Raw genomic sequence first — 26,046 nt, 5'->3', positions numbered from 1 at the left:
CACACACACAAAAAATAAGGAACTGCTTTTATAGGGCAGGAACAGCGCTTTCGTTTAGGCCTGGAAAACATCCAGCACATTGTGTGTGCTGTCGAGGATATAAAAGAAAAGTCATGGGCAAGAGAACAGAGAGAAGAACTTGGCCTGTGTGAACTAAGCGTGTGAACGGTGCAAGCAGATGGAATAAGTGGTGTTTGAGTTCCTGGGGATCTGAGCAGTTTGCTGACCTGAATGCACAGCAGAGTGTTTAGATGCTGTGCTGGAAAACACATTGCAGCTCTTCTCAGCTGGTACTATGGGGGTATGCACATTTCCTGGCATGCACGTAGAGAACGTTGGAGGGTGCTGTGCGTTGCTGTGATATGCGTTGCAAGAAATGATTGATATATCTGGTCCTTGCTTGTAGCTAAGAAAGTGAAGAAACCTCAGCAAGCCTGAAACTGCTGGGGTCTTTAGTGGAAATGTTTTTCTGTTGCGGTGCCATGTGGCTTTTTCAATCTGTGCTGCTGCTGTTTGGTTGTCTCCTTGGCTTATGCTGGTGCTGGTTTGTTGCAGGGACCCTGGGCTGCAGCAATGAGGAAGCCTCGGAGGAGGTCCCGGCAGAACTTGGAGGGGAGGCGTTCTCCTTCTCCCTACAGCCTCAAGTGCTCGCCGACTCGGGAGACGCTGACGTATGCTCAGGCCCAGCGGATCGTGGAAGTAGACATCGATGGGCGGCTTCACCGCATCAGCATCTATGATCCCTTAAAAATCATCACCGAGGACGAGCTGACTGCCCAGGACATCACGGAGTGCAACAGCAACAAGGAGAACAGCGAGCAGCCCCTTTTCCCTTCCAAATCCAAGAAGACACCTTCCAAAGGCAAGAAGAAGGAGTCCTGCTCCAAACACGCACCAGGGACATCTTTACACTTACCCCAGCCCAACTTTCGTGTGGTGGACATCTTCAGCCAGCCGGATGCCCCCCCTCTCCCTGCCGCCTACTACCGATACATTGAGAAACCTCCCGAGGACCTCGATGCAGAGGTGGAGTATGACATGGATGAGGAGGATCTGGCCTGGCTGGAAATGGTCAATGAGAAGAGAAGGGATGATGGTTACGGGACAGTTTCTGCCGACACTTTTGAGCTGCTGGTGGACCGGCTGGAAAAGGAGTCGTACCTCGAGAGCCGGAACAACGGGGCTCAGCAGTCCCTCATCGATGAGGATGCCTTCTGCTGCGTCTGCATGGACGATGAGTGTCACAACAGCAACGTCATCCTGTTCTGTGATATCTGCAATCTGGCCGTGCACCAGGAGTGTTACGGCGTGCCCTACATCCCCGAGGGGCAGTGGCTTTGCCGCTGCTGCCTACAGTCTCCTTCTCGCCCCGTGGATTGTGTCCTTTGCCCGAACAAAGGTGGAGCTTTCAAGCAGACCAGCGATGGCCGCTGGGCTCACGTGGTTTGTGCCATCTGGATCCCGGAGGTCTGTTTTGCAAACACTGTGTTCCTGGAGCCCATCGAAGGGATAAACAACATTCCCCCGGCTCGGTGGAAGCTCACGTGCTATATCTGCAAGCAGAAGGGCATGGGAGCTGCTATCCAGTGCCACAAGGTGAACTGTTACACTGCCTTCCATGTCACCTGTGCCCAGCGAGCCGGTCTCTTCATGAAGATCGAACCCATGAGAGAGACCAGCATCAACGGCACAACGTTCACCGTGCGCAAGACTGCTTATTGTGAGAGCCATTCCCCTCCTGGGACGGTGAGAAAAGGGGCTCCAGCTGCTGCCAGTGAGAGGCAGGAGGACGCTGTGAAGGAGGAGGGAGAGGAGGAAGCCCATTCTGGCCCTCCCAAAGGGTCCTTGAAAAAGAACCAAGTGAAATTGAAGCAGAAGATCAAAAAGGAGCCTGGCGATGCGACTGATGGGCGCTCGTCTGTGCCCATGGTGACAGTTGCACAAATTCCCTCTTACAGGTGAGTGTTGGAGCTGGGCAGCAGCAGCTGGACGGGGTCTGTTTGAGGACTCAGTCCCTCTGGTTGTTGAATTTGGGAGCACTCTCTTCAGTCAAAACCTGGCAATACCTGGGTTCAGATTGTGCTCCTCACCAGAGTTCTTCCTTGTAAGTGTCAGCAGCACACTGGTTTCCCTGCCTTGTCAAGCAGCAGTCCCAAACTGTCACATAATGCAGTATCTTCAGTAGTCCCTAACAGGCATCTAGCAACCACCCATCTAGCAACCAAATTTACATGGATGGCTGTGAAGGTGTTTTTAAAATACTTCAGGCATTACACATTGGCAGGCGATTAGGGGTCATCCTCCTATTGATTTTCTTTTAAACTTCTCATTTCGTCGTTTTTTTAATTCCTCCTTTTAATACAGAGCATGTCAAACTTGTCAGTGTTGCAAGCAGCTTTGAATCTGGCTGTGTGTTTTTTCTCCCAGCTCTCTCATGCAGAATTAGGTAGTGATGAATTCTCATTTGGTGCCTGAGGAATTGCGGTGATGTGTCGCCAGTATTTCAGCAGATTAGCTTTGAAAGACTGCTGATAAGGCACTGTGTATAATCTAATGAATGGTTTGAAAAGGTTAAAATAGGTACTATATTACTCCTGGACTCCTGTCAAATTAGTTTCCCAGACTCCAGCTTCATGACATAAAACTTCAATGACCTCAGTAAAGTTATTCTGGCACTGAAAATAGTTCTTGCTTTTTCAGCTGTTGTTGAAAAATAGTTTTTTTCAGCTCCAGGTTACTGCTTGGAGCTGAATGGGGGATTGCATGCTTTGACTGTGCAGTGATGTCCCTGGTCAGACCCTCCAGCCAAGCTGCTACTGAGATAGGGATGTGCTCTGAAAAGCGAGCACGTACATCTTCATGGCTGAGAGTCCCCAGGTTGTGCCCGTTGCAGGTGTGGATCGGGGCATGCATCGACACACAGCCTCAAAGCTGCCCACCACAAAGCCTCATCAGGAACCTGGTGGCATCACCAGGGTCTGTGGGGTTACCATTGCTTTGCAGCTGGCTCCATGACGCCTCTTTGCTTCCTTTAGGCTGAACAAAATCTGCAGCGGCCTCTCCCTGCAGAGGAAGAACCAGTTCATGCAGAGGCTCCACAACTACTGGCTGCTGAAGCGCCAAGCGAGGAACGGGGTGCCCCTGATCCGGCGCCTGCACTCGCATCTCCAGTCCCAGAGGAATGCGGAGCAGGTACCGTGCTGTGGGCTGGATCCACGTGGGGGGATGGCAAACACACAGCCTGGGAGGGTGCACTTGTTGCATAGCTGGAAAAGGTGAAACAGGCAGAGGGTTGCCTCACCTGTGCACTTACAGAATTGTATAATGAGCCTGGATTTTTAGTCAGGAGTTAGGCATGGGAGAACATAAAGAAGAATTCTAACAGTCATAAAATCACGGGGTGGTTTGGGTTGGAAGGGACCTTAAAGATCATCCAGTTCCATCCCCGTGCCATGGGCAGGGACACCTCCCACTAGATCAGGTTGCTCACAGCCCCATCCAAACTGGAGCCCCCCAGGCCAACCTGGCCTTGAGCATTTCCAGACATGGGGCATCCACAGCTCTGGGCAACCTGTTCCCATGCCTCACCACCCTCATAGTAAATAATTTCTTCAGAATATCTAATCTAAATCTACCCTCTTTTAGTTTAAAGCCATTACACTTTGTCCCATCACTACACACCCTCATAAAGAGTCCCTCTCCAAGAGGAGGAGGACAGTGGCTCTTCCTGAGTTACTTTTGTTCTCTGGGTATGCTCATGCCTGAATAGCTGAATTAGTGTACCAGTGGGGATGTCCACTCTGCCACCAGAATTAGTGTTGATGAGCCAGCAGGTAAGAGTTTTCCACCTGAGTCAGGAGACCTGGGATTGTGTAGAGGCGTGACGGGCCCTCGGTAGCCTCATCTCTCAGATGAGTCAGAGAACCACGTTCCTCTCTCGTGATTGAAGATCCTCTCCTCAGGAAAATGGGTGTTAGCTCCAGAGTCCTGGCTAAATTCCAGTTTGGATCATTCTTCCTGCAGCTTGAATTTCTGACCCTCCCATGGACGTTCACATGAAAGTTTGCACATAATCATCAGCTCTGGGCTTCTTTGCTTCCTCCTCTGAGCTGGCATCCCAGAGTGACGTGATGCTGTTAAACAGTGCTGTGTTTGGCACGAGAAGTAGTTGGTGAAGTAATGAGATAGTAAGACTCTACCCTGTGACATAGGCAGGTAGTAGGTATTGTGTGTGTTGTGCACATTTAGTTTTACTGTAGTTGGAGGAATTTATAGGCTTTCAGTTTGCATCAGGAAAGCTCTGGATGAATAATAAAACAAATATTTCCCACTCATCAGCCTGGAGCTTGGGGAAACTCAGCATTTCCTTGCTGTATTAAGTTAACAATTTGCCATAAGTAAGTTCTTAAAGACAACTGTTCTACAAATATAAGCCATCGAGATCATGCAAAGCATTTATCATCCTTCTCCTGGCAGTAAGGCAAAAGTATGTGCACCTCAGCTGTATCCTCAAAACCATGTGAAAAGCTGCAGATTTAGGAGAGGAAGGATGATTGCATTGTGAAACCACTGAACTGTGTCTTGGAAGGTGTGAGCTCATCTCCCAGCGTTGGCTGTTCCTTTGTGTTTTGGCGAATCTCTCCGTGGCTCAATTTCCTATTGGTTACAAAGAGGATAATAATAGCTTTTTTTCTCCAATGCTTTTGCTCGCCTTGCCTTTGTACTGTGAACCCTTTGGGCTGCCTCTTCAATGCACAGCAGCCAACAAAGAGAATTTCCAGCCTCTGTAATGAACTTTGATATAAAGGCACGGAGAGCAGAAGTGAGCAAGCACTGAAGTGTTTTCCTAGAGTAGCTACGGTATGATTTAGGCCAAACTTCACAGATAATGCAAAATCCAGAAGGGCTGATGTTACGTTTGTTAGACAGCTAAACACTGCAGGGAGGAGGCGACATAATCTGAACAAGAGACAAGGAGAGAAGAGTCAGGCTATTAGAGCGGTGCATGGGGGACACCTAGAAAAGAGGAGAAAACAGAGGAAGCCAGTTGTGTTTTTCATCTCGCCCCGCTGTTATGTGTTACAGAAGGAGCAGGATGAGAAGACCAGCGCAGTGAAGGAAGAGCTGAAGTACTGGCAGAAACTGCGACATGACTTGGAGCGGGCACGGCTGCTCATCGAGCTCATCCGTAAGAGGGAAAAGCTCAAACGGGAGCAGGTAGGTACCTTGGGCTGTCAGGCTGCTGCTTCAGCCCTATGCAAGCACCCTGTGTTGCAGAAGGCAGAGGAGCACGGCAGGTTTTTCTTGAGCTTTTTCCTCTTTTCATAGAGTCTGACTTGGGGATGTGCAGAGCAGCCACCTCTCGCTCAGCACCTATGTCCATAACAGCCTCTGCCCCCAGGACCAGTGCTGGGCTGCAGAGTGCTGGGGAAATGTGTTTGCATAACTAACGATGAATTGTATTCATGACCTCCAACAGCCCTTCTTTTTCTGTCCTGGGCATGGACTAGGTGTTCTGCGGAGTAGAAATTGGATCTCCCTTAATGTGTATTTCAGGATGTTGGTAACACCCTCTCCAGAAAAAGGCCTAAATCACAATTCTGCTTATTTCTATATCTAAAAATTCCCATGTTTTGCGCTCTAAGTATCCTTTTTGAGAAGAAGCAGTTTCAAGGTTAATTTACTAAATTTTCCAGTTCCCTCTTTGACCTGTGTGCAGTTGCACTGGTTAAAGTTACCTCCTCTGCTTGCCAGCTCTGCCTGTTGAGGGTCTTTCCTTGTCACCCCTGGTCAGACGGTGCAGCCACAGCTGTGCTCTCTGACACAAGGCATCTTCAAGGACAGCTTCATGAAAGACTCAACCTGCACACGTGAGCCTGAATGCATGCCCTCAGGCATTGCCTGGGTGCTCTCCCTGCTGCTAGGCACTGCAGGGAGCCAGAGAGAGGGAAATCAGCATCCTCTGTGATCATGGCCCCTCTGCAAGCTGTTTTTTTTCATGTCCAGAAACTGCCCACGGCTTTTCTGCAGGCCTCTTGATGCCAGCACCGGTTCATTTGCTGTGATATCTCTCATTTATAGCAGTGGCTCAGTCCTGCTTGCTGTGTGGACATATTTTAGGTAGGAGGATTAAAAAAAAATCACTTGAGCTTTGTATCTGTTTGCTTTTGATATCTCGGTGTATCCATATCTCAGTTGGATAAATCCATAAAAGCTTTTTGAAACTGCAGTGTGCTTTAGAAATGGATATGGTATCACAGAAAAGTGCATCTGGTTGGAGCTCCAGCCCAGCCCAGCCTTTAGGTGAGTGGCAGGGATGTTCCAGAGTTCTGACTCTTTGTTCAGGTTCTTTCCTGTTTTGGGGGAAGAGTGTGGTCATGCTGTTGATTTAAAGGTCGCTTTATCTGCCTTCATTCATTCTCCTATTGATGCTGTCTTGTTGCTGAGCACATCAAATACAGTTTGCTTTGTGTAAACAGACTTGCTTTCCTTTCCTATTGAAGTGGTTGATTTAATGACATAATGATGGATTACAAGATCAAAGAAATTAAAATGTTAAAGGAGAAATAAATACCTCTATCCTTTTCCAGTTTCCTTTGAATAGAGTTTCAGTGTAAGAGACCAAACTGGTGCTACAACTTGTTAGCTTGAAATCAAGACAGCATTAGGGACTCCATAAAGAATGGAGTAAGAAACTGTACTATGAAACTCACGTGCTTCTAACCATTACTGTGGTGTGGCTTCTGCCTTGAAGTGTGAGAGCATGTGTCTTGAACTTTGTTTATGTTCACTCGTCTAATTACGAGTGTTGTTGTTCATGTAAACGCCTACATACTTTTAACTTTTTTGTAATGTTGCTAATTGGCATAATAATATCTCGAGGCAGGGAGTTCTACAGGATAATTTACCAGGCATGAAAAACTTCTTCCTGTTTTCAGTTTTAGTTCTACTCTCTTTCAAGTTCATGGGGTTTCTTCTTGCTTGGCTTTATGAGATGGGATGAGAAGGAGTTCCCCATGCAAAAAGTTTGGACTCTGAAATCAGGCTCTGCAAAGTGCTGTCTGCTAATGTGCATCGTGCACATGGAAAAGACAAGCTGTTTGTTTGCCAGAAATTCTTCAGCAGTGAGTCTAGCAGGCCAGTGGCATGATGACCTGAGGTTTCCACCATTGAGTGAGGCTGGGTTGATGATTCAGGAGAAACAAGAGGGAGACGCTATCTGCATATCCTGTCCTCGATAACTGTCCTCATCGCCGTTTTCCCGTTCCCAGGTCAAGGTTCAGCAGGCTGCTATGGAGCTACAGCTGACGCCTTTCAATGTCCTTCTGCGCACGACGCTGGACCTGCTGCAGGAGAAGGATGCTGCCCAGATCTTCGCAGAGCCCGTTAACCTGAACGAGGCAAGTCTCTTTCCTAGGGGTGTCTGACGGGTTGGAGATGAGGTGTTGCTGGGCAGAAGCTCATGTGCTGTCATAACCCGGGCAGCACAAACCACCTTGTCCCAAGCTGCTGGTGGACAGAAGAATATCTCAAAGAGGACTCACAGTGTGGGGATCCTTCCAGGCCAAAACAGGGTTTTGTTTTCTGGAAGCTTCAGCGCATCTCAGACAAGTGGTGTTTTGCAGAGACAGGATGTGTCTGCCCTGACTGGGTGACACACAAATAAACTGCTGGCACTGCCCCTTGCAGGTGGAAAGGGCGTTCAGAGTGCTTATGATGGATGCGCTCTAGTTGGCTAGTAAATGGTTTTTGTAATTGTACAGGTTTTATATGTTTAGGTTCCAGATTACCTGGAATTCATTTCCAACCCAATGGATTTTTCCACCATGAGGCGGAAGCTGGAGTCCCACCTGTACCGAACATTGGATGAGTTTGAGGAAGACTTTAACCTTATAGTTACCAACTGCATGAGGTATAATGCTAAAGACACGATTTTCCACCGAGCAGCTGTCCGGCTCAGAGACCTCGGAGGAGCGATATTGCGTCATGCACGGCGGCAGGCTGAAAGCATCGGCTTTGACACTGATGTGGGGATTCACCTGCCCGAGTCACCCAAAACTGAGGACTTTTACCGCTTTTCTTGGGAGGATGGTGAGTGTTGATTAATTTTCTTTTTTTTTTTTTCTGGATAGATCGTAACCATGTACTTTGTTCTGAGCATGTCACACAGCCTGTGTGAAAATTGTAGCCACCATTCAACATAAAAAATGTTTCCTACCCATGTATTTACCTAAGCATATATCTAACTCCTTCATAGCCTCAAAGAGCAGGTTTTCAGGTGAGTTGAGCTCTCGGAGCTAAGTGCAACTTAGTTCTAGCTCTTTTAGTGCATATCTGCCTCAGAACCTTGTACCTGCCTATGTTACTTGATTTGTGCCGTGGGTGTATCATAAGTTGATATTTTAAAGAAGAATGCAAAGGTGGATCTAGGATTTTTGCTCTAAGGAAAGGTCATATATTTCATTGTAAATCAAAACGACAATCATTATATACTTCTGGCTTGTTACAGAGCCAACTCTGTACTGTTCAGGGGTTGAGACTATTTTCCTTCTCAGTTTCTGTGATTCTCTTGGTTGCAAATGTGACAAATAATGAGGGAGAACTGAATGAGAAAACTGACATGGTTTCACCCCTGTTCTAGGATGGCACAGGAGATGCAAAGCCTTTCAGGGTAGGCAACAAATTGATAAAGGATAGACTAACTAGATTAGATGGAGCCCTAAGGGCTGGGAGGAGATGATGTGGCCTTATGGTACTGGGACCCAAACAATCCTTCTAGGTGAGACTTTCCATTCACAGTGTGACCCCAGCCATACCCACAGCCAAGATCAGCATCTCAGGATGCAGATCCCAAGCACTGGTTGGCAGTGGTGTACAATTGCTTTGCTAAACTTAGTGCAGAACACTGCTGCCATCCAGCATTCGGAGCTTGCAGTCCGTCATTCATTTCCTAAATGTTTCAACCCTCTTAAATACAGATAGTCTGCTATGAAATTCGTGTTAGTGTATGATAGGGCAGCCCTCAGCTCTCTGCCCTGCTCCAGCAGTTACTGGCACTTCAGCAGGCCTGTGAAGGACCTGGAGCTGTCTTGTGTAGGGTGTAGACACGTGTTCTTTCACTGCCATCCCTGGGACAGTAATAGGAACTGGAGGGCAGTGCAAGTTAAATCAGCTGCTCTTTACCCAGTGGAAGGAAGTCCGAGCTCCAAGGCTAGTACTTTGTAAATCCCCAAACTAAAGCATCTGGTTCATAAATAGCATCAGTGGTAATGAGGCATGGCTGTGGTCCCAAATAGCAGCAGTGGAATTCCCTTCTCTGAAAAGCCTTGCTCCTTCCCTTCACTGTTACAATTTCTTTTGCTGCAGTGGATAACATCCTCCTGCCAGAGAACCGGGCTCACCTCTCCTTGGAGGCCCAGCTGAAGGAGCTGCTGGAGAAGCTAGACATTGTGAGCCCCATGCGGTCCAGTGGTGCCCGGACGCGACGCATCCGGCTCCTGAGACGGGAAATCAACTCCGTTCGGCAGAAGTTGGCCCAACAGCAGAACAAGACCATGCCCAACGGGGAGCCTGTGCTGTGGGAAGAGGGGCTGGATAAAACGGTGAAGGAAGAGGATGAGGAAGGGGAGAAAGGTGAGAGGTTGCAACTGGATTTTACTTCTGACTCTCCTAGTGCATGTCGACAGCCAGTACCTGCTGTTCCTCCTGTCTGTGGCCTTAGTGGAAGACAGGAGTGACTCTGTGTAGTTTAGAGAATAACTCTTTCTAAAATGTTCAAGCAGATTCTTTGTTCCTTTATCAGATGATGCCAAGCCCCCGCACCCTCCCACCCTGGAGCCCACGGGCCCTGCACCCTCCTTCTCAGAGCTGGAATCTCTGCAGGACCCTCCGACGCTCAAACCCATCAACGAAAGCAAGTCCTTCAACCAGCTGCAGAAGAAGGTGATGTCGGACAGGGAGTTCTTCGACAAGAAGGCGCTGCAGCGGGAGAGCCAGGCCTTCCAGCGCCTGCTGAGTGACAACGGCCTGAACGGACTCGCCTTGCCGCCTGCAGACAGCCCCACCAGCCCCCCCTTCAGTGGCGTGGGCCGACGGACATCTGTCCTTTTTAAAAAAGCTAAGAATGGGGTGAAGCTGCAGAGGGGCTTGGACTGCTCCCTGGAGAACGGGGAGGACCACGGGCAGAGCGACAGGGAGCGACAAGCCCGGAAACGGCCGCAGAGCAGGAGTTACAGCGAGAGCGACGGAGAGAAGTCGCCCAGGCAGGCAGGACAGAGAGGTGATTCCTTCATTCCTGGGATTTCTCTTCCTTTTGTACACCTGGAAACTGCTAGGTAGGGCTGGGAGAGTGGGAGCGCTGAGGCCAGGTAAAGATGTTTGCATGTGAACTGCTCACCTGAAACTCACTTTGTGCTTGGAGGACACAGTCACCAGAGCCAGAGGTGCCTGAGGAAAGCCTCACCTCTTCTGCAGGTTGCTAAAACGGGGCAGACAAGACATGTCCATAATGAGCTGCACCTCTTTTCTCACCTGACTATACATGGGAGTTTGTGGTAACTTAGTTCAGCTCTACACAGCTCCGTTTTAGACATTTAACGCTAAAGAGATGAAACCCCGATTGGGTTACAAGTAATTCTTCCTTTCACCAGTCAGCAGGGCTGCTGAGAGGAGTTCACCACTTTTTGTAGAGCAAGCCACCATGCCCAGCTGCTTGCAGAGATGTTGAATGGCCTGGCTGGAGATTGCAGGGTCTGTAGTAAAGGTTGAGAAGTGCTGGCATTCCTGCCCTCATGGGAAACTTTGTGCTGAGTAGGCTACTCTGAGGAGCGAGGGTTTCCTTCTGCAGAAGTGATGTGTTTGTTTGGAAGTGTGCAGTGGACGAGTAACACAACACTCGTGTAAGATGAGATGGTAAACACTGCCTTTAAACCAAGCTGTACTCTCAGTTCTGAGACTCAGATAAAATTAGTGGGAAGACCAAACAGGTTCCTTTTCAAAAGAGCCCTGTAAACAAGGATAAGCAGCTGAGATCAAATTTAGAAAGATTCAAGGTGAAAAGGAACATCTGAGTGACAGCAATGTGATTTCTTTCCAATTCTGTGTTAACAGCCATTGTGGGACAGCTCCCATGTGTAAGGCTTGACAGCCCATACCTCAAATACCATCTTAAAGTTATTTGGCTGTTGAAGGTTGTTCGTAAATAGAGAGTGGGAGGAAAGCAATTGCACATTGGGGTTGACTTACCAGGACAGGTTAAAGGAAATGTGAATGTCTTCTCCAAAGAGGAGCTGCTAGCTGAGGGACACACTGTCATTGTGTGCCAGTAATTAAAGCAGAGAGGAGTTACCCACAGTGGATAAAGCTCAGAATGAGAAGTTGAAATTAAAAAAGGAAAAATACAGGAAGGGTGCTGGAAAATCAGTGATAACTAGGCAGTAATATTTTTCCTCTGCTGAAGAAGCACTGCTGTTTTTTTCCTGAATCGCAGCACTGCTTTGGTGATTCAGTGCCTTCAACTGTTTCAAACACAATTGTTTTCTCCTAACTGGAGGGAGTGTCTGGTGTGCCAAGTCTGTGTTACCACAGAGGCAGGTCAGCGTGATCGTGATCAGGGTTGTCACACCAAGGTGTTGCCCAAAAATGCACTCCCTGTGGCAGTGGCAGTGTTAAAGCTGGAGAAATAATAGTGGCCTTGACACGATTTTGCCCTTTGTGTGGGTCATGGAATTCTAGGGAGCCTGCAGGAAACCTGGGGACTGTTGGACCCCCGTGCTGTGTTTATGGTGGGTAAAGGCAGTGGTCGTCTGCCTGCTTGTGCCTGCTCTGCTTTTCTTAGGGCAGTGTTGGGTTGGTGCTTGGTCTTGGTTTTTTGTTTGTTTGTTTGTTTGTTTTTTCCTTTTTTTTCCTTTTTTTTTCCTGCCTGTGCTGGGGAGATTTGGTTCTTGTCTAATCCCAGAGGTGATGCCAGCTCCCTGTGTAGGTATCCCTCTGGTACATGGAGCAGGAAACTTGGCAGCAAAGGTAAGATTTCCAGTGCAGTCAGTGCCCGGGGCACGGAATTGAAATATTCCACTGCAGTGACATTTGTACTGGCCTGAGAGGAAGAGGGGGGGCTTCTACCCAGGGCACTTTCCCAGCACTCGCTGCTTCTTCAGGCAGCCCAATTTCCTGGGTGTGGGGAGCAGAAATACCTCTCTTTGGTCACCTTCGGGTTCCAGCTGAGCCTGGGGAACTCAGAATTTCCCTCTCCTGTTGAAGCACTCATCCTCTTTGTGACTGCTCCTGGCTTTCCAGGTCAGCAGGCAGGGACCCTACCCGAATTTTGGCAGCGTCTCTGTGTGTTGTTGCTGTTTCCTGGGGCTGATTCCCTTTTTGTTTCCTTGGCAGGAGTGACCAACGGCTTTGCGAAGCACGCAGAAAACGGCTCTGACTCCGAGTGTGGCTCTGGCCTGGGCAGTGGGCTGGTACTTGAAGCCTGCAGGTAAGACCCTGGGCTAAGCTGCTCCCCCAAAATATCTCCTCTCTGGATTTATTGGCCTGGGTTTGTCATTCAACTTCTTTGTTTAAAACCCAGCCCAAATAGTTATTTTATGTGTTGAACCTAAAGAAAAAAACTTCTCAGGCTCCATCCTGTCCTCTTAAGCTCTAGGTCCCAGAACACTGCTTGATTTTTCAAGCAAGTGGGCATCTGTTACACTCCTGTTTCTCAGTATGTACGCATCTTCTTTGCTGATGCATATCTTCCTGCGGTTCTTGAGAGCCAAGGCCAGAAAACCCTTTGATCTCAAAAGGCCAGCCCAGCACCACAGGCAAAACTGAACCTCTGCCACCTACTGAACGGCTGCTTTCTTCCTTCCAGAAGTTCAAAAACAGAACTTTCAGACAGGACTGAGCAGACTGAAAGCAAACGTCTGTATTTTGGTCAGATGCAGTAGGTACCATGGTACCATACCCATTTTCTGGTCTTATCTCCCTGTCCATTCCTCCTCACGCTGACTTTACACTTCACAACCCTTTCACTGCACAGTGAGATCCATGTCATAACAGCATTGTGCCAAAATCGTGTGCAGTGTGTGCTGTGCCTGCAGGCTACAGGGGCAACTAGGGTTGATGTGAGTAATACTTTCAGTGCCTTAGACATGTCATTGCCCTCTGCTTGTCTTCGGTGATCCTGAGGGTGATGGCCTGTCAGTAGGGAAATAATTTCAGTCACTTTATGCTTCCTTACAGTGCATGTGCCCAGTTAGTCCTGTAAAACCCCAAGCTTGCAGTGGTAGCTGAGCACTTGAGATCGTAAAATTCCCCGTGCACACCCATTGTTAGGGCTGAGACTACAGTCTGTTGTGTAACAGAGTATTCTGCAGCAGGGTTGAGTCCCAGGAGCATTTTTTAAATGAAAACTTCACTCTGCTTTGCAGAGTGATCCTAAATGTTAGCTGTTATGAAGCTTTTTTCTTTAGGTTCAACACATAAATGTTAGAGATGCATAAGTTTACTTGTATAGCTAAGGTTTGATTAGTGTTTCCATCATAAGTAGGTTTTCAAAGGCTTAAAATTTGGCTACAGCGTAGTTGGTTGGGGGTTGAAATTAACATTTTAACCCTGAAGCAAACTTTGTGGTGATCCCTGTGTTCTTCATCCAAAACTTTTGAAAAAAATGAATGTGTGCGCTGTGGAGCAGCACACAAGAGGAGCTGGTGTTTTGTTAGCTGCCCTTTTAACTCATGAACATCTTTGTTTAAAACATGTTTTGGACAGAAAGATAAGCCATTATGCGCCTTAATTCCTTCAAATGTTTTAGCAAATACTTGGAAAGGCCCGAGGCAACAGGCAGTGTCCTGCAGGTATGCAGAGCTGTGTTTTTGTCTCCTGAGGGCCTTCTGGTGCCTGTGTCAGTGGAAAGAGGCAAGGCCTGGGTTTGGGGGGAATGAGCTCTCTGTGAGGGCAGGAAATGGTGGCAGAGCGATCCCACGTCCACTGTCAGGGGCTGGGCAGCCCCAGGGGAGCACGCAGCCCCCCGGTGAGTTATCTCCCTTAGCAGATCCCAAGCCCCTTGGAGGCAAAAGGCCTCCAATGCTTCTCTGAGCTGACATCCACACACCGCCTCCTCTCTCCCCTTTTCTCTGGGTTTTGTACCCAAATCTTCAGCTTGAGCATCACTGCCTCTCCTGTAAGTGGGATATTGCCATGATCCCCATGCAGATCTCACAAGAAACTGTTGCAGTAAAATATTGTAAGTCGAGAAGCTGCGTGGATGGGAACAAAAAGCAGAGAGCTGGATTCACGCAGAGTTGTAATGTCATTTAAATGGGAGCCCTTGAGTCATGCAGAAATCCTTCACGGGGTGAGGATGAACTCAGAACAGGACAAGGAGCCAGAAACTCACTTTCAGACCGTGTCTTGATCTCATGGCCCTGCTATATTTACCTCAGTTTCCCCATCTGGAAGTGAGAGAGACAAAACCGAATTCACAGGGGAGCGTGGGGGCTTGTTAGTTGATGTTTGCAAAGTACTTTGAAGATGAAAAGTGCGATGTAAGTGCTTATTACAATAATTGCAAGCAATTCACATAGCAAAAATTACATTAGAGCTGTGTGACACCCACAAAACAAGGAATTAAAACAAGCTGATGTCTCATGGAGAACTTGTACAATTATTCTATTTAGGAGCAGCTCTGTTTACTGCTTTTTCTCCACTCTGTCTTTTTGAGCACCAAATACACTCGGAATGGGGTGGTTATTAGAGAATTGTACAAAATAATTACCAGAAGTGAAAAAAATGGGATTGCCTAAGACGGAGATGTGCTATTTTCTGAAATCTGTGTAGTAGGGAGGTAAAAGGATGTTCAGGACTTGGGCTGATAGAGTTCAGTTGCTGATAGATTGGCATCGTACCAGAGGGCTGCTCTGTCCTCTCTGAAGTTTACACACAACTGGGTGAGTCCACGAGTGCCAAACATCACGGCATCACCTCTCCAGCATGTAGTCCTTGCTGGGTTTCTTCCTCACGTTAATGATGAGGTTTGTATAAGGCCCCCCTCGTCACTCTTGGAAAAGCTGGGACAACGTCCAGCATTCCTGCACCAGAAAAGACGTTTTGCTCAAGTATTCGGTGTTCTTTTCACATCAGGGATGCACCAGTGCAGTTATTTTTCAGTGTTTTAAACAGGGGAGTCCATTTATTTGGCTGTGTGTTCAAGGGTAATCTATTTTTTCCTAATGCCCTGCTTTTCCTGTCTGTTCTAACAGTGGTTTGATGCCTCCCAAGCGAAGTCGAGGGAAGCCAGCTCTTTCTCGGGTGCCCTTCTTGGACGGTGTGAACGGAGACTCTGATTACAGCAGCTCAGGTGAGAGTGGCTCACGGGGACTCTGCTTTGGGGAACACCTCGCTCCTGTCCCACAGCACGATAGGGCTGAGACCGCACCTGAAGCAGAGGGAGCAGGTCTCAGGGCGTGTTGGGAACCAGCCCTCCTGGAAGCACACAGATGGCACGGTCAGGATGCTAACCTGCCCCTGTGTTATCACCCTGCTTTTTACCAATTTATGCTGTTGCATAAAGGGTTTTTCCTGCTTTCACTTTTGCTGATTGCTTGTGCCCTGTGTTCTCCTCGGATATTTGCTTTCTGTTGATCTGGTGTAATGTGTCTGGCACTGCCTTCTTCAGATAGGGGACTAGTTCTCCTTAATGATGCTGCAATACAAACAGTAAATGATAATTGCAGGAGAGGTCTCTCTGGAAATGACTTCACAGCTCTTCCCTCTTGTATTGCTATCCTTGCTTTCAAGGTCTTCGTAACAAAGTCGTTGTCTTTGTCTGACTGTGCTATCCAATGGTGTAATTAAGTCACACTCCTCTAATGCTCCCCAAGGCAACACACCATTCTTCCAGCACTCACGTGGCCAGATTCTCATCTTGGTTACGGTGTGTCGTTGATAGAGTTACTGCTGGTTTACACTGGTGTCTCTGAAATAAGAATTCAGCTTTGGCATCCCGGTATGCCCGTGCCCTTCTGTACAGCTCCTGTGCACTGGCTCCTGTCTCCGCGGGAGCTGTTATCACCCTGGACCCTTCGTGCTCAGCAATCTGCTTTGGAGATAAGCTTACAGAGAGGGGCTGGTATCGGGAGAATTGGAATCACACGATTCTGTGCTTTATAACATCGTTTCATTAACAGAAGAATGCGCTTGGAATGTAATAACAGAGAAGCACATCGGGTCTGCCTTGGCAGTGCACTCATTTGGGGTGTATTCAGCATATTCTAGATTCAGTTTGACTTGTGGTAAAGTCAGAGTATTGACCATTCCCCCCAGAGGAAGCACTGCCTGCTGTAAAACTCAAAGTAATGAAGATTGCTCCTTTTCCAGGGCCAGGAGCTAGCAGATGAGTTATTCATCTCTTGAATAGATCTCCTGCAACATTTCTGACCCGAGTTTGAAAAAATTGGTAGCTAACAGACTTCTGTCAATGAGAAGCAGGCATTTCCTACAGAGATCAAATACTCTCAATGTATGTGACATCAGAATTGGCTGGATATTCGTATTTACAAGGAATAAAAAGGAGCTCTCCGAGCAGAGGTCCAAATCAATCTCAGATACAGCTTCATCAGTTCCACTGAGGGTGAATTTAGCTTGGAGCTTGATGGACCAAATTCATCACTTTTATACCCATTTGATTTCATCAATGTTACAGCTATTCATTTCAAAGCAGAGTTTGGTGAACCTGATCGAATGGAAAGTGTCCCTGGGGGTGGAACTGGACGGTCTTTAAGGTCCCTTCCAACCCAAACCATTCTATGATTTCTCTGATATTATGATTCTACGTGTGTGCATGGACTTAGACCTATGATTTAGGAGAACAACTGTCTTAAGGCAGAACATAACTGTACTGACACACCATAAAAAAGGCTGGACATTCACTGGAGCCATGCTGTGTCTCATTGCACGTTCCATTTATCATAAACTTACTGTGGAAGAGAAGTGTGTCTTACCATGTATGGATGTGGATACCAAATGTATGTAGGTTCAAACAATAAGTGGCTTTCCATTTTGCTCTCTGTCTTAATTAAGAGAAGTGCTCTGGAATTGTGCATTTGTGCATGTCAGTGACTAAACGTATGCTTTTGTGTGACAAATAAGAGGACAGTAGGTTTGTTCTCAGCAAAAGTGAAATTCCAGCTCTCTGCTTGCTGTCTAACCAAACAGGATAAAAGAAATTGAAACAGAAATATTGTCAACGTGTTTTAAGTGCAACAGTCGTTCAGCTGCTTTAACTGATTGCTACCAAGACAAGGCAAGCCATCAGGACTGGGTTAGGTGATGGGGTGGTTTCTTGTGTTATTGCAACCTCCGTGCTGGCACCTGGGCCCTTGTAAGCCATGCCTCCTTCTGTCCCTTAGGCAGGACTCTCCTGATGGCCTTTGAGAGTCAGGCTGAGCTGGAGCCCTTGGAGCTCGTGTGGGCCAAGTGCCGTGGCTATCCCTCCTACCCTGCCTTGGTAAGTACCTTCTGCTCTCTTGCAGTCTGTAGCAGCAGCGCAGGTACCCCAGAACACAGTGCTAGCGTGCAGTGTAGCCAGACAGAAAAGGAAAGCTTCTCAAAATCATGTACTATGTGGGTTTTGTTTTGTTTTGTTTTCCATTTTCACAGTTTATTTTCCCTGTGCTCATTGTTTCAGAGCCCTCTCCTCTCCCTCTCCTCTCCGCAGTACTATAGGAATGAGAAGACTTAAATTTTGTAAAGGCAGGCACCAGGTGCCACTGGTGTCTCACTGCCTGTACATCTTCTTACCCAGTGAGTACAGCTGTATGTGTAGGTGCCCAGCTGGCCTTATGGTATATATAGATCCTCTTGCAACAGCTGTATGTTTGACTTGAAAATGAGAATGCGTGCATGTTTTGGAACCTAGTCCTTTGAACGGTGCTTCCTTAATGTTTATCATTTTTTAGATATTTAACTATTACTGTGAAATCCATAAACCTGGCTTCAGTGAGCACCATGCTCAGTTCCAAAGTAGGATAATGTGCAGCTAGTGCTAGGAAGTGCCAGTAGCACTGCAGGCTTTTAAGTGCCTGTTAAGTTATCAGCAGAGAGAGATTGCTGAAGTAAGTATAAAAGTAAGAACATTAGGTAGTCTGACTGTGTCTTCTTGTTTCTGCTACTTTTAAATATATCCCTTGAGACACGGCTCTTCCAGCCGTCTCTGCTCCGTGTAGTTTCTGCATGGCTGCAGCCGTTCCCCGAAGTACCTTTATGGCTGGGATCACTAAGAGAGACAGCGCTTGTGACTGCTGAGAAATTGCAGGAGGCTGAAAGCAAGTGTAGTCGTCACGGAAATTATACAGGTCCCTACATCCAAACAGCAGAGCTGTGAAACCATGCGTAAGCTGACACAGCATGTATGCCCGGCCGTGGCAGAGTACAGTTCTGATGCTGTCAAAAAGAGCAGATTCTGCTAGAAGAATGACCCTCATCCGTGCTTTTACTCTGGGTAGGAACCCAGAGGAGAGAACAGCTTTGGATCTGCTTGCCGTGTTGGCCAGCCAAAGCATTTTTTAGATCATGATGTGGCTACAATCAAAGTTAGATTGTGCTTTAGCATGGCGCGGTTGCCCAAAAATAAGGCTTTTTTTTATAGCAATGTGTTGTGGTGGTAAAGTGGCTTAATAAAATCCTACAGCTGGCCAGCGTCAAAGCCAAGTTGCTTTTTCAAGCCCTTAGAAGCCAGGATCAGGAGGCAGAGAAAAAAAGACCTAGTATATATCCACCTTTCGCTGCTTTGTTCCCCTCCCATGATCATACAGCACAAATGTTGGACACTGACATTTCTGCTTGATATAGGGACAGTTGACGCATTTGTTGTAATTTCTCTCCAAAATGACTGTAGTCTGCGCTCCCCTGGCCTGATAAAGCCCGCATTGCTTGTCAGCTCTCGTAAAATACGGGGTCTGATTCTGATCTAATAACAGCATAAATCTCAGCAATGCCACTAAAGTCAATCGAATTGCACCAGAATGGAGCTGTTGTGAAATAACATTATGCCTGCTGAGTACAGCAATGGTCTTAAATTTATTGCGCAGGTTTGGAGAGAGGGAGGGAAATCCTCTGCTGAACACAACCATGCTGAGTTTGTGCTTAATTACCAATTAGCCTAAATGCATCTGCAGCCCCACAGAGCCACATACTTCTGTCCTTTCACTTCTTTTTTTAACATGAGGTGCTTGGCTTTTGGGCTGACTGGTTTCCTTTCCAAATTGAAGCCTTGAGGATAGGAGAATTCGTTAAAAAGAGCTGCTGAGATAGAGCAAGCAATTTGTTTACCCTTCCTAAGTAGGTTTTAATCATCTAGCTTGGATAGACGGAAAGAACATGAAAAATAAATGCATTTTCTGCAGTGCTTGAAGGGGTTTGTGCTTAAATATCCTTTCCCTGTGTCACTAGATAATCGACCCCAAGATGCCGCGTGAGGGTTTGCTCCACAATGGAGTCCCCATCCCAGTCCCACCCATGGATGTGCTGAAGCTGGGGGAGCAGAGGCAGACAGAGGCAGGCGAAAAACTCTTCCTCGTCCTTTTCTTTGACAACAAGAGAACCTGGTGAGTGCGTGCAGACAGGCGGGGGCCTGTGGTGAGTGCTGTGGCGGCAGAGAGAGAAGATTTAACGTAATCTTTGGCGTATGGGAGCGTACAGGAGTTATTGTTATGGTGGTGTTACATGTAAATCAGAATTTAAATGTGCAGCAATCAAGAAAAGTCTAAATGAGGAAGCTGGTCTGCTTTTCCCTGGCCCAAGACCATGAAATTTGACTGCTCCATTTCCATGCTGAGCAACGTGACAGCCTTCACCCAGGGTCACAGCACCACAGAAACGCTGAGACACATGAAGAGCCAATTTAGTGGTCAAAATCTATGGCAAATTAGAGGGAGCGTTTTACTTCAAAACATAAGCAGACTCAGCAGCCAGTTTCCCTGCTGCACAAAAGATTTGCCAAGAATCTCCAGGGTAACATTTTCAAAATGCTGGATTTTTTTTTCCATATTTAGACCTAAACTAACAGCCTGATTTTTCAGGGGTAGCGATACCTGCAGTTTTCAAATGAAGCCATTTGTTTTCAGATGGAAAATGGAGGTGTAAGCACTTGGCTCAGGGCAAGTGAAATATCTCAAGGCCTTTCACTGTTCTCAGACAGACTGAATCTGCTGATTTTAGTGTCAGTGGCTGACCAGGCTCATGTGGTAACAGTAACCCAGACATACAATAAGCCACAAACCAATGAAGTGCCTTAAAAATGAGCAATAAGGCTCTGAAATCAGCACGAGAAACAATGGGAAGCTCGTAAAATTGGAGCATTGTGCTGGAAAAGGTGAGTCCCCCTGATGAGGCAGGCAGCCGTCTGCTGAACCTGCTGGATTATTTAACCAGCAAATGCAACAGGAACCAAGCAATAAACAGTAACACATAACACAGGAGTCGGTGTCTGTGCACTGCTGGGATCAGAGATCTGCAGGGTTTAAACTGAGGACAAAGCAGATGCTGAGCAGTTGGGGTGCACATGCAAATGGAGGAGAGAGTAGGTTTGCCTGTTCTCTTTCCTCTATAAAACGAGACACCAACAGTTTAAAAAGGAGCCTTGCAGGACTTCGAGAGCCCTCCTCCTTCATCTCCTTGATATAGTCTTTACCTGCACCCCTGGAAGGGGCTTTAGGGAGGTAGCAGCCCTACCAGGGCAAATATTTCTCCTGAGGGCAGGGAAGGGCTGGAGGAAGGAGGCACGCTGCCCAGAGGCTGTGCTGCAGATGGAGGAAAGGTGCCTGGGAGAGAGCAGAGCCAAACGCACAGCAGGTAAAGCAGCAAGGGGGAGCCTTGCCTCCTGCATTTTGGGGCTGCAGCAGCACTTCATGCAGTGAAGAAGTGGAAGCAAGGGGCAAGACAGGCAGGAAAAGCCAGTGCTCTCTTCTTGGGAAGCAGAGAAGCGGGGTTCATGTTTGCATCACCTGCTGAGTATTTTCATGTCCTCTGGAGAAAAGAGGTACAAAGATACACACATCTGAGGCTTGTTCTTTGTATGCTGCATTGTTTCACTTCCCTGATTACCAGAACCTCCTGATAACAGGGCATGTTCTTCAAGGAGCTACTAATGATTTGTAGCTGGAAATCAATGGCAATGTCACACTGCCCCTTGCTGTAGTCATTGGTTTTGAAAAATCTAACTCTGAGTTTGTAATTGAAACTACCTGCCCAGTAAAAATCAACATTTCCTCTATTTTGCCTTGCTGTTATTGAAGACAAAGCTCCAGTGGTTCCTGACATTCTTAAGTGGCCACTTCTTAGATCCTTGCAAGCAATTTGTACAAAGCCAGAGCATCTCAGAGAAGTCCTAAGACCCCGCTTAGTGCCAGATCCAAATTCTGCTGACTGCAGTGAGGCTGCAGAAAGGTCACAAAGACAAAACTTAGCCCCTCATCTTCATGGTGGAGACGCACTTTGCTGCGTGGGTCAGCTGTGTTGGCTGGCTGGGAAACATTGAACCGTGGCCGAGATCTAACTCCATGGGGCTGGAGTTCATTAGGAAAGATGGCACGTTTCTGAGTGTGCTAATTAACCTGGGCTAACGACCGCACAATCAAAACTTGGTGTAGAGGAGGCACTTGCAGTTTAAGTCATCATTTGGTTGGGGTCAACTTGGACTTGGAGCGTGTCTCCTGGAAGCTGCCTGTTCGGATGTGTTTGTTTGTTTTGGAAGTGTTTGGATGGCACTCAGATGGTTGTACTTGCCCAAACCACGGTGCTTACAGACTCCTGGAAGAAGGCAGAGCTGTCTTGGTGATAAAAACTTCCCGCAGTGGAAGTCCCTGTACTTGCTCTGTGCAGAACACAAAAGTTTCCAAGTTTCCCCAGAGCTCCAAGGAGAATTTACAGCTTCGAGGAAGGACAGTGGAGAAAAACCTGTGCTCATGTAGGAAGGCGTTTTGGCTGCAGTTCTCCCATGTCCAATACAGGCATTTACACCTTCATAGCGTCATTGTGGGGTGTTAATTAAAAAAAAAAAAAAAGTAGATCGTGTGAATGTGGCTGCTCCTGGGGAGATGGCAACCAGTGACTAATTGCCTTTCTCTGTGCCCTTGCTGATGGGGTTTTGTGCTCTCCTCTTACCGCAGGCAGTGGCTCCCGCGTGACAAGGTGTACCCCCTCGGCGTGGACGACACCGTGGACAAACTAAAGATGATGGAAGGCCGAAAAACCAGCATCCGCAAGTCTGTGCAGGTGGCGTACGACCGAGCCATGATTCACATGAGCCGCGTGCGGGGAGATCACCCCTTTGTTACGTCTAATTACCTGTAACGGGTCGGGGCAGCCAGGCCTCCTCCTCCAGACCCCGTTGCCCACTTTGGGGGTCAGAGCAGACTGCTAGGGCGCTGGGTGTCCGGGGGCTCGCTGCCAGCGGGGAGCGGGGCAGCTGCCACCCCTTTGTGTCCTCGTGCGAGGTGCGCCGTTCCCAGCAGCCGTCAGCACTCCTCGAAGTACCCTGACACGTGCCAAAAAGCCTGTCCAGCTTCTTTCTGAATGTGTCTCGCTGAAGAGCTGGCAGGAGATGAAATGTATAAGTCTACAGGGCCAGGAGGAAGGTGTTAGGAGAAGCTGCTGGGCGGCGGGAGCCACGGGGAGCTGATGCAGCGAGCCCAGAGCTCTGCTGGATGTTCGGACCCTCGCCCCTGCCTCCCCCGTGCCACCAGGGTCTGCAGTCACCAGCCAGCCCTGAGCGATTCCTGGGAACCCGTCACCGCTGTAAGCAAACCAGGATCCTTTATGGAAATCCCAACTGGACTTTCTCGTGCCAAATTTACCCTGTCCATCACTGGCCTTTTTATTTTGTTTAGATGACATTGATTGTCCCATCACGCTCAAGAAATTGTAGCCGGGAGCTCGTATCACGCTGTTCCTGCCTACATACGGTGTTTTCGTGTTCGATTTCTTGCATTGCATTTAGAAAAGTTTGAGATATTTTGGTAACCTTCCCCTCTGCTACACACACTTACATGCACAGATGCACAGAGCTTTAAACATAAAAAGCAAATTATCTGCTTTTTTTTTTTTTTGGTGTGTGTTTATGTCCTAGAAATTTCTTTGATAGTTTCACATTTAAATTCTGATTTCCATGACTGTGCTTGTTTCAGTCACATTTCATATCATGGTTTAGTACAGAATTGAGTCTATAAGCAGAGATAGCTTCCTTTTTTGAAGAAACAAAACTAATTTTGGAGGTGTCCAATGAGCTAGAGCAGCTTTGCAGGCACTGAGGTTGATCAGGGTTGGAGGGAGATGCATCGTTTGTGTTGTTTTATGCACATTTGGTGTGGGGCTCCTCTTCCTTTCTTCCTTCTTTTCTGTCTCTTTCAAGTTTTCCTCGGGCTTGGTTTGGGTTGAAACCAAGCACTAAGTAGAGCACACAACCATTTTGCCTTTTCGCCTTCTCTCACACACGTCTGTCCCTTCCCTAGTGTGTGGGTCTCCAGCATTGTCATCATTACAAAACAAATAAACCCAGCTCTGCTGACAACCCCTGTTTTTTTCTGGGTTTGCACGGCAAAAACAGGGACAACCGATGTTCGGAAACAGATGACAAAACCTTTTCTATTAGCCAAGGACTTTTGATTTCTCTGATCTCTTCTGTTGTGTATCCCTCTTTGCTTTCCCATTTTAAGAACCAAAGGTGCAGAGCAAGATTGTAGATTGAATATCACCATTTCGCTTTTTAACTCGATATTTTTTTATTATTTTAACTTTTTCATACTGAAGAGAATGTGGGGTCAAAATAATAATTAATAATAATTAATAATAATGAATAGTGGGGAGTAATCACTGCCATTTCTACTTGGTCTACTTTTTTAAAATACCACTTCTTATACATTGGGACACGGAACCACACTTTAAGGAAGATTCCTGTAACATATAGAGATGGGGCATAGGGTTTTGTAATAATAATAATAATAATAATGCCTACGGAGTGTGGCTAGGGAAGGATGTTGTGTATATAGTTGTAAGATACTGTTCTAAATTATTTAGATCTATTGTCACCATTCTTGAAGTCCTCAGTTGTGTTGCTGGGTCTTTTATATGCACACGGTGTAATTTATTTTGAGGGACATACACTTTTCCAGGTGGTAGCTCAGCTGTGGACTTGTGACCTGTGTATATGTTCTAAGATCTTGGGGTTTGTTTGTTCCGTTTTGTTTTCTTTTCTTTTTTTTTTTTTTTTTTTTAATGACATTTTAGGGTTTGGATTGGCTAATATCCTGCTGTTGCTACGGGACCTAAACGTTACTGTCAGTCTGCTGTAAAGCACAGATTGCTCTATTTATTGTAGAAAGTGAGTTTATTTGCTTTCTAGAACTGTTTATATCAGATGGTATAAGAGAGGTAATATGAAAATCTATGCTTGTAAAGAAAAAAACAAATGCTAATTTTACCTACTATAATCTGACTGTCTGAGACTATATTTTCTCTCTGAGAAATAAATGTTCTAATGTATAAAAAAAAAAAAGGAGTCCGTGCTGGTGTTGTCCTGATGTCTGGGCCTCTCGGGTGCACGGGGATGGCAGGCAGAGGGTGCTGATCCTGCGGGCTCTGCTCTGGGAAATGCTGTTTGCTCCCTGGTTGATGGGAGCCGAGGGAACCTTCCCAGTCCCTGGAGCTGGCTGGGGAAAGAGCGAGGGTGTCCCCGGCTCGCCTGGTGCCAGTGCAGTCAACACAGATGGGCTTATGGCCCTGAAGAGGATCCATGGGGAAGGAAGACATGAAGACGTGAAGCCCTGTGTCGCCTCGAACGTCTCCTGCAGGGGAGTTTTTCTCTGTGCAATGCATGAAGCGTTGGGTTCTGTAGGATGGGATCCCAGTGGAAGGCAGGTCTCTGCTTGGGGTGGCTGCAGAGCCCCAGCGGGATGGCAAGGGGGAAATTTGGGGCTCGAATCCCATATCCTGGCAGCGCTCGTGGCTCTTGGTGGGCCTGGGGGCTCCTGCAGATGGAGCCAGGAGCCGAGTGAGTGGCTGCAGCAAGGGCTGGGCTCTGCAGCCCAGCTCCTCCAAGCATCTCCCTCCCCTAACGAGCATCTCCCCTAACGAGCATCTCCCTTCCATCTTCCCTAACAGGCATTTTCCCTCCCTGCACAGGGCCGTGCTGCTGCAGGCGGGGACACCCCGCTGGAGCCGAGGGATTTTTTTTTTCCTTTCCTTTTCTCCACCCCGCTATCAGCGTGCCGCAGCACCACAAATGGCACGGGGGTGATGTGTGCTAGGAAAAGGGCATTTGGGCTTTGCAAGGGGTTGGATGGGTTAAAAGAGAGCCTCACCTCTGTCTCCACCTGAATTTAATTTGAAGGGAACGGCGTGAAAAGCTTGGACAGGAGACCCAGGGCAGCTGAACCTGGGCAGGGCTGTGGGGTGATGGCAGCTGCGGCTGAGGGATACGGAGGAGCTGCAGCAGCATTGGGATGGCTGACCTGAAGGCCACAAAAAGCACACAAAAAGCACACAAAAAGCACAGCTGAACTGTGTGTGACTGCTCTGAGCACCCAACCTGCTGCTCCTTAGTGCATGGGCACCACCCTGGGATGCTCCAGCCCCCCTCTCTGTGCCTTCCCAGCAGTTTTGCTGGGCTGTCTTACTGCAGCTTTCGTTCCTTAGCCATGTAGAGCCAAAACAATCCCTGGCTCACCATCCCTACCGTCCCTGGCCACAGCCTGACCCGGCGGGATGGTGAAGTACAGCACGGGCAGCTGGAAGGCTTTATGGCGCAGTGTCCTGGCTCAGTAAGCGTTGAAGATATATGGGGAGGCATTAAAAGGTGAGGGTCTAACTTTCTTTTTAATATTTTCTACCTGTTGCAAGAAACAGGGGAGAATGAGGATTGAGGAGCAAGCAGAGATGTTGGGAAGGCTGCGACATGGGAGCAGCACGAGGTGGCTGCAGCTTCCCAGGAGGAAAGCACCAAAAAATCAGCAGCCACAGCCCTACGTCGGTCCACCCGCCTATTTAGTTCCACGCTGGCATTTT

The 26,046-nt window shown here is 47.7% G+C and overlaps 1 protein-coding gene across 2 annotated transcripts in view; it reads left to right on the top strand.

Annotated features, from left to right (window-relative positions):
• The window catches only part of BRPF3 (bromodomain and PHD finger containing 3), a 29,242-nt gene extending 4,834 nt beyond the window's left edge, over positions 1-24,408 (top strand). The window contains exons 2-13 of one of the 2 annotated variants that reach the window (XM_084301729.1): positions 556-1,958; positions 3,036-3,192; positions 5,086-5,217; positions 7,272-7,400; positions 7,779-8,091; positions 9,367-9,633; positions 9,803-10,279; positions 12,388-12,481; positions 15,249-15,346; positions 17,397-17,494; positions 19,438-19,592; positions 22,155-24,408. In XM_084301729.1, coding sequence (XP_084157855.1) covers positions 574-1,958; positions 3,036-3,192; positions 5,086-5,217; positions 7,272-7,400; positions 7,779-8,091; positions 9,367-9,633; positions 9,803-10,279; positions 12,388-12,481; positions 15,249-15,346; positions 17,397-17,494; positions 19,438-19,592; positions 22,155-22,338 — 3,489 coding nt within the window. In that variant the 5' untranslated portion in view covers positions 556-573 and the 3' untranslated portion in view covers positions 22,339-24,408. Of the gene's footprint in view, positions 1-555; positions 1,959-3,035; positions 3,193-5,085; positions 5,218-7,271; positions 7,401-7,778; positions 8,092-9,366; positions 9,634-9,802; positions 10,280-12,387; positions 12,482-15,248; positions 15,347-17,396; positions 17,495-17,674; positions 17,747-19,437; positions 19,593-22,154 lie in introns of those variants that run through there. The other variant, XM_084301730.1, reaches the window with a different exon arrangement.
• Positions 24,409-26,046: the final 1,638 nt, after the last annotated feature.

The sequence above is a fragment of the Netta rufina genome (genome assembly GCF_964035555.1).
Source record: "Netta rufina genome assembly, chromosome: 26".
Taxonomy (NCBI): Eukaryota; Metazoa; Chordata; class Aves; order Anseriformes; family Anatidae; genus Netta; species Netta rufina.
Note: the sequence above shows the minus strand (reverse complement) of the source record. Positions and strands in the feature narration are given on the sequence as shown.